The sequence below is a fragment of the Cyprinus carpio genome, chromosome B2 (genome assembly GCF_018340385.1).
Source record: "Cyprinus carpio isolate SPL01 chromosome B2, ASM1834038v1, whole genome shotgun sequence".
Classification (NCBI taxonomy): Eukaryota; Metazoa; Chordata; class Actinopteri; order Cypriniformes; family Cyprinidae; genus Cyprinus; species Cyprinus carpio.
This window is the reverse complement of record NC_056598.1, coordinates 2,988,150-2,996,777: the sequence shown is the minus strand read 5'-3', so window position 1 is coordinate 2,996,777 and position 8,628 is coordinate 2,988,150. Positions and strand designations below refer to the sequence as shown.

The following is an 8,628-nucleotide window of genomic DNA, read 5'->3' as shown; positions in this document are numbered from 1 at the left end:
TGCCCCTTTAATGCGCCACGCCAGCCTTAACGACTGCAATTAAGCTGTGTCAAATATCCCTTTGCCTGTTGAACATCTGTTATCTACAATCTCATTTCAAACACAAGTTCTTTTTATTTCTTCACTGTAAATAAGGCTTCATTTCCAATCCTGGATGATATTTTGGTCTTGTGGTGCTTGCACTCGTAACAGCCTTGGGCTTGCCAGTGTCCCTCAGGCTTCTGGGAAGATGAAATAGTGCGCTGTTTCAAGAGGAGCACACTGCTTCAGCCACAGGTTTAAAATTAAGCGTGGTGGAGCAGCGTTGGGAGGGGAGGTCTCAAACCCCCCTCCGGCCACATAGGAAAGAGAATAAACTCATGTATGGCAGCATGAATGCCGCCGGCTGATACGCTAAATGTAAACAAGAGGAGAGACACGGTAAGCGAAGGGTCAAGTCGTCGCACACGTATCACTTGAGCAGGGGCACGGTGCACATTCTGCCGAGCTTATTTTGGTCTTGCTTTTTCATTTCTGGTTTCACACCACGACACACAAATCAAATATTAATGAGCAATGTGCGTCAGAAAAGAAGGCAGGAAAGTTTGTTTCCACTTTAGAGTGCCAAAAAGAGAAAGAAAAAAAAACACTTGGTTTACCTTGATAATTTCTTAAAATCTTCCTACGTTAATAAACAAACAGGATCTCATTATTATGCTATTCTTGTCACAACTGTTCCTCCAGCAAAGAGGAGGAACATATCTCATTCATATCTCATGTCTTCACAATGCTGATCAGACTCATGAAACAAGTCATCTGTTTTGTATGTGCATGCGTGTGTGTGTGTTGTCAACAGCAAACATGGCAACATACAGAGCGACCGTCCCCTTAATGCCAGTGTTGTCCTTCGGGGATCTGTGTTTGCTAGCAAAGACCCTTCATCAGTCCAGTCTAAGTCCCCTGCTCATGCTTTCTGTGGGCCTGCTGGAATTCCTGTTTTGCTTGGGCCAGCATGTCCTTGTAATGCAAGCCTTCTTTCTTTTCCTTCAAGGCGTTCTTTAGAGCGGTTCTCAAGGATTCATTTTCTTCTAGTTGCAGTGCCAACCTGTAAGGACAAAAAAAATGCATTTAGTTACTGGTCTGAAGCAAGCAGTTTTGAGAGAGCATCACTATTACAATTGCTCATATTATGTATAATGCTTTTAACTTGTTTAGCATGGTAATGTACATGGCATTGTTAATGTGTTTGGCCTTGCCGGAATAGATCTACAACGCTGCTGCTGCTACAGTGAAAGAGCAAGTACAGATAATTTATACCACAAAAAAAACAACAAAATAAATCACCCACAAATATAAAAAAACAAATTACTCTGTAGCAGATCTATATAGGCGGAGCTGGGGGAGGTGGAGGACTCTGTAGCAGATCTATATAGGCGGAGCTGGGGGAGGTGGAGGGTTTCTGCAACTGCTACAGTAACCACTAGCCGAGTATTTGAATGAGCAGTGAGCTCATTGGGTGCTGATGCAAAAAGGAAACAATCAGCTGTGCCATGTTAATGATGTGATTATATCAGACTGCGCCATCTAGAGTTTCATGACAGGACACTGTATTTATTCTACAGCAATGAATGATACCCAGTGTTGCTAGTAAGTGCTATCATGTTTTAAGTGTCCTCATGTTCTAAGTTGAGGGTGTACAGAGAGAGCTGCTGCAGGAAAAGTGCATGATCCAAGTTCTCCTAATCACTCGAGACATGCTTTATATTAAGCGCTTCAAGCTAAGCCTACAGTTTTAAAAGCCACTCGTCAAATGCGTGTGCTGTTTTAATTTCACAATGCATTTATTTTTATGTTTGACTTCAAAACCTAGGTACATACTGAACTGCCAACCGTCACTGTCATTTAACTTCAACATAAAGGCAGTTTCAATAAATAAAGGCCAGTAAAAACGTATCCAGTAAATCTGTAGCGTAAAGCTGCAAGGTTTTGCTAGCAGCGGGAAGGTGCCATCACATTAACGAAATTTCAAAAGCATTTCACGTGCAAAAGGTCTATGATATATTGTATATTGTCAACAGTGTTGTGATTTATGAAGCACGACTCACACAGAAGCCATTTTCAAAGCAAACAGTTTTTTTGTAGGTCAACACTGCAAATCGAAGTTTGACCTTGAACACGTGTGACCAAATTGAACCCACTGCAAAATTTGCATGGGATAGTCTTTTACCCTCACTTAAATTTCCAGATCTCATGGATTCCTATATAAATTTCACTTCAGAACTAAATAACTTTGTATTTTAAATTCTGCAGATTTTCTCTCACAATCAGGGCAAAATACTGTGAACAAAATGAGTAATTTAGTGATCTAGATACTGGACATGTGTACTTTATATCCACTTTTCCACTTTCAGGCAAAACCTTATTCATTGCTTAACTGTTCCATTAAAAGATAATAGAGCTGCTTATACAAATGCGTCAGACATTGCCTTGGTAATGCAAATGTTTACAGATGGTACAGTATGAGATGTAAATGGTCACTGCTTTATAGAGGATGATAAGATATTATGTTTGCGTTGCTCGAATAGCACGCTTGACCAGGCTACAGTTGGAAACTAGTTGCCAGGAAATGAACAAGTGACCAATCCTGAGCGGCGACATGAATATACTCGTTCTACCAGCACGGTTCTCCAGTATGAAAATCCGGGCTGAGAATGGTTTGTAAACATGCAGTGCTGAAACAAGCTCAGGTGGAAATAACTGTAACCATTCCTTACCGTTCTTAGAGCTTTGGCTCAGTGGTGGAAAACCAGCTTATTTGACAGTTGCTGAAATATCTTTTAGTACTAAAATGAGTTTGCATGTGAATACTAAGTTTAGGAACAAAAAGTCGTACCGTGCTTTGAGTTCACCAAGTTGAGCATCACGGGTGACATCAGAGGGGCTTCTGGGAGACGAACCCTCCTGTTTGTCAGGGAGACTCAGAGTGCTGCCTGAGCTTCCTACATCAGGCCAAGAAAAATCCAAAGGATTTCAGTTCGAGATTGCTTTTTGATCAAATATTCAATGAACCTTGGATTTTACAATGGATTTTTCAGTGAGACTCCAACTATGAGAAATATCATTCAAATTCAGTCTACATGAGGTCATACAGAACCTGTTCTACTCCTATTAGACGTTTGCAGACTCGCTTCTTTCCTTAAGTCCAGTTTGGCTTTCTCCAGCTGCTGCTCCAGTGAGACTGAACGCTGCCATTCCAGTCGGAGTTTCTGCTCAGCTTCTGCACACTGGTGCTTCGCCTCTTCTTCACTGTAGCATAAATTAAGACAAACAGCCATTCCCTTGAAAAACCCATTGCCATTGCTTAGTCCATATGCCATAGTTTCCCAAATGATGAAAAAGTGAGGGAACTGCAGGGGGTTGTGAGTTGATGAAAAGCTAGTAATTCATAACATTGACTGTAAGATTAAAATAAAAACAAGGGGCGGCACGATAATTACGATATCGCTTGCTGCAATTATCAAATCAAATCCTGTGATTTAATTAAATAATGCAGAGTGAAGCGGGAGCAGCTTGTGATGCGGTGTGTTTTCAGCGTTTCAGTTCACAGTAAATGCAGTGAATAAAATGCAGTTTAAAGTACATATGGGAATGCAACGTATGCTAGGTTTACTTCATTTTCATTTCTTGTAACGTTTTTGTTTTTTGAAAACAAAATTTACAGCATTTCACCTGTATCTTGCCAAAATAAAAGCTTAAGGATTTACAAAGTTAAAAGCTAGAGGATTTGAAAATTTGAATGTGAAGAATTAATAATAATTATATTTATTGTTATTATTATTATTATTCAATAATAATAATTATTATAGACAAGCTACAAAGTCAAAATAAAACATTATCTAGATTGTCTTTTCATATTTATATAGTTAGGAATGTCCTGTGACCATTATCCATCATCAGAGAACAGTGAAAATGCGAAGTATTAAAGGGTTAGTTCACCCAAAAATGAAAATTGGCCCATAAATTACTCACCCTCAAGTCATCCTAGGTGTATATGACTTTCTTATTTCAGACGAATCCAGTCAGAGTCATATTAAAAATGGTCTTTGATCTTTCAAGCTTTTAAATGGCACTCAGCGGGTGTTGCAGTGCTTCAGTCCAAAAGAAGTGAAATAAAAAGCGCCCATCAATAATAAAAAGTGTCTCACACAGCTCCAGGGGTGAACAAAGTCCTCCTGTAGCGAATCGATGCATTTTTGTAAGAAAAAAATCCATATTCAAAACGTAATAATCATTCTATTGTAGCTTGTTCCAACAGCTGTACACAGAAGCAGCTCTGAACTTATGAAGTATGAGATCAGCGCTGCGCATGCGCTGGAGAGTCCTGAAAACCAAAGTTTGTTTACAGGAGCAAAGGAAGCAAAGTTTCCTTACTTTAGCAAAGGAAAACCAGTCTACTATTGGCTTATATCGAAATCCTCCGACATTCTTCTTTACAAATCCTTTTTTTTTACTTCTAATCAGTGACCGTTGTTTTGTTTTGATCTCTCCCATGCGCTCCCTCGTGTGTCACTTCTGAGCAGCGCATGTGCAGTGCTGACCTCCATACGTCATCAGCCCAAAACTGCTTCCGTTTACATCAGTGAGCACAAGCTACATTAAAGTGATTATTACATTTTGAATATGGATATTTTCTTACAAAAATGCATCAATTCGCTACAGAGGGTCTTTGTTCACCCCCTGGAGCCGTGTGTGTGAGACACTCTTGTTTTTATGGATGGGTGCTTTTTATTTAATTTATTTTGGACTGATGCATGCAACACCCTCTGAGTGCCATTAAACAGCTTGAAAGATCATAGACAATTTTTAATATAACTTGGACTTGATTCGTCTGAAAGACGAAAGTCATATACATCTAGGATGACTTTAGTAATTTAAGGGATCATTTTCATTTTTGGGTGAACTAAACCTTTAACGTAAAATCCCACACAGGGACTTCAAGTAATCATTACATGGGTTTGGCTGACAAATCATTTTGGGAATCCCTGACATCGGTACTGTTGAAGCTTTTGAAATATTCTTTTATTAAGCAGAATAAGGTGGTATTAGGTAACAGTGGGTGATTTTAACAGCATTCAAAGGGACACCGTACACCTATGCTCTTTTCAAACATATGTAACGTTCTTTCATCCATGGAACCCTACTGAAGATGTTTTGAAGAATGTTACTCATAACATAGTCATTGATTCTGTCCAACCTGGTTTGCTGTACTTTGGTCAGCTCCAGCAGTCTGTCTCTCTCCACACTGGCAGCTTGATAAAGAGCCTTATACTCAGCACACTGAGCCTGGAGCACTGGGATTTTAACAGCACACTCTGGACAGGCTGCTTGTGCATCTCTGAAATAACATGCATTGCCTTCACTCACGTTGCTGTATTAGATAGCAGGAGATACTGCAGACTGTAGGAAGTGTGAGTGTGTGTGTGTGTCAGAGGTGTAAAGAGAACCTGAAAATCATACTTGAGTAAAAGTACAGATACCTTACAGTGAAAATTATTCCACTACACGTCACACATTGGACATACAAAGTCACCAATTCCAAAACAACTTGAGTAAAAGTCGTAGAGTATCTGATTTAAAACAGTACTTATGTTTTTTACTTACAATAAATGTAGGCTCAAATATGCACTAGTCAAAGAGACATGCAAGTGAAAAACTGTTACATTGTGGAGAAGCTGGTGGCAGAGGAAAGGACCTATGTGCCGGTATTTCATTAAAACTAGTACGAACGATACACCAAAAACCACAGGTAACAAGGACCAGAATGATGGGCAAACTGATAATCATTACACTCAACAACCCACAAGGAACTAAAGAAACACTAGGGCCATATATACACAAGGGGCTAACAAGCCTAACAACATAACAAGACACACCTGGGGAGACTAATCAAGAGGAACCAATTAACAAACAGACTACAAACTAACACCACAGGAGACAGAAAGTGACATAAAAGTCCAAGACATGGCACAGAGAACATGTAACAAAAACAAGAAAGAGCTGATTTGTGAAGAGAGCCTCTTGTAACTGCAACACTCATTTCAAATGTAGTGAAGACTTCAGATACTCATTCCAAAATACAGTAAAGTAGAGAGTAAAAGTTGCTAATCTCTGATACTCAGTAAAAACTACAGAGCATCCAAAAAGATACTCAAGTACAGTAATTAATCACATTTACGCAAATACTTTACACCTCTGGAGTGTGTGTGTCTGTGAGCAAAATGTTTAGCCAGAAAATCACAGTTTATTTGTTGTCGACTAAGAATGATAATACCTGGCAGAGTTTGACTCCCTGCTGTTCTCAAGTCGTGATTTCGAAGGTCTGATGTTAGTTTGACTCTTACACTGCTCCAGAAAACACAAAACATGCATAAGCAGGAGAAAGAAAGAAAACAGCACTGATGATGTGATCGGGACATGTCATACCATGAGGGCGAGTTGCTGGATCTCCTGCTCCAGCTCTTTGACCTTGTTCTCCTTCTCTGAGACCATGGCTCTGAGCTGCTGGATGAGCGAGGCGTGCTGCTGGGCCTCGCTGTGCAGATGTCTCTCCAGGCCCTGCTGAGCCTCCTCACGCTGGGAGCCGTTCTGACTTAGATGCCCGAGCATGGCCTGCCACTTGGCCTGCTGCTTCTGTCAGAGGAGCGAGTCAGAGATCAGCCCTGCTCAAATATTTCATATCACCTGCCAAATCAATATTCAATATCACCTGCTTGTGTTGGAGGAGGGAGTCAGAGGTCATTCGTCTATTTGGAATTTTATGTTCTTTCTGGTTCATACATACTGTTTGCTATTCCTGTTTGTTTGTTATTATTTACAAGAATATCTATTTACAGTATATTACTATTTACAATAATGTTTGATGTCTTGCATTAGATTTCATAAAAAACACGGTGATACTTTAGATTAGGGAACACTTTTCACTATTTACTAATTACTTATTGCCATGATGTATATTGCTAGCATTACAGGCTATTTATTAGTACTTACATTTTAATCCTAGTTCTGCCTGACCATATTCTGGATCCCTTTACCCACCCGATACCTAAACATAACTACAATAACAACTACCTTACTTACTAATAAGCAGCAAATTAGTAGTTTTCTGAGGAAAAACTCTTAGCTAATAGTGTGAATATGTGCTGTTTAATCTAAAGTGTTACCAAAATTCTGCTCATACTGTACATATCAGATAATTTAGATTATAAATTGTTATTTATTCATACAAAAATATTTATTTAAATCTATATTTATGTATTAAATACTGTATATACAGGGTAAAAGATCATAATAGATTTGTTCATTATGATTTTTAATGACATTGTTAATATTAATAAATAGGGTTGCAAAGGGGTGAGAAATATCCAGTAAATTTCCAGATATGTTATAAAAATCCCTGAAATGTTTCTGAAATTTTGGGGAAATTTTTCACCTTTTTGCAACACTATTAATAAATAACTATTAATTGAACATTGGAGTATTTTAATATATCACTGTCTAATTGTTTAATCTTGAACCTTGGTGTCTTTTAGCAGCTTATATGTGTTGGGTTCTAAAAATTGGATTTTAGAATTTTAAATGTTCTTCACACTAAGGAAGAAATGTTCACTGAAAGGTCTTTCGGAAAATCCAAAAATAAAACCCCCTTTTGCAAGTTTTGTTTTTAAGAGTGTATATATTTACACATTCTGTATAGGGGTGTCACACAGTAATTCAAGAATCTGTTACCAATAAGGCATCGACCAGCTCATCGTCGTGTTTGCCTTTATCCAGCAGAGTGCTGATCTGGCTCTTCAGGGCTTTGACTTCTGTGCTCAACACTTTGTTCCTGGATTTAGAGGCCTCCAGTTTCTTCTTCGTGTCTGAGTGCTCTTCAAGCAGAACTTCATAATCAACTGTGAGCTTCTGCAAAGACACGTCATTATTTAAATGCTATAACATAAATGGACCCATGAAGATGTTTAATCAGCGTGGGACAACCTCCAGTGTCTCCTTCCTCTCCCTCTCTATGTGACGGATGTGGCTGAGGTTTCTGTCATGAGTCTTCAGTAGGCCTCCCGTTCCCGTGATCTCCTCATCCAGGCCGAGGTCACACAACTGCTTCCTGTGAGAGGACTGGCTCAGCTGCTGTTCCAGGTCACGTATTCAGTGTATAAAATGTTTAACAGTATTAAGTGACCTATAAATACTATGAATACAGCAGAGCAGATTCTACTAATTGGTGAAACCATGGAAGCCTGTTTCCACCACGGAATCAAAAAATAAAAATGTTCTTACAATTCAGACTTTTTGTCACAGTTCTCAGAATTGTGAGATATAAACTCAGAATTTTATATCTCGCAATTCAGACATTTGCAAGAAAAAAAAAAGACTTACAGTTACAATTATCTTTTAATAACTTTTCATATTTTTTATCCTGTAGCAGAAACAAGCTTCCATATAGAATGGTTGTTTCAAGCTAACTTTAATTCTGTCCAATGAGTTTGTGATTAATGGATAACGACTCTTTAGATACTTTTGCAGTATCTTTTGCAAAATATAACAGCATTTCTTTGTAACTGCAAGAAAAATTTCAAGAATTGTGCAATATTA

General features: G+C 38.7%; 1 protein-coding gene across 1 annotated transcript in view; it reads right to left on the bottom strand.

Annotated features, from left to right (window-relative positions):
- Positions 1 to 510: 510 nt before the first annotated feature.
- LOC109105010 (coiled-coil domain-containing protein 13-like) overlaps positions 511 to 8,628 on the bottom strand; it is a 14,398-nt gene continuing 6,280 nt past the window's right edge. Inside the window, 8 exon segments of the mRNA XM_042717741.1 lie at positions 511 to 1,084; positions 2,873 to 2,978; positions 3,134 to 3,285; positions 5,234 to 5,374; positions 6,311 to 6,381; positions 6,463 to 6,669; positions 7,765 to 7,941; positions 8,017 to 8,180. Of these exon segments, the coding sequence (XP_042573675.1) occupies positions 931 to 1,084; positions 2,873 to 2,978; positions 3,134 to 3,285; positions 5,234 to 5,374; positions 6,311 to 6,381; positions 6,463 to 6,669; positions 7,765 to 7,941; positions 8,017 to 8,180 (1,172 nt within the window). The 3' untranslated portion in view covers positions 511 to 930.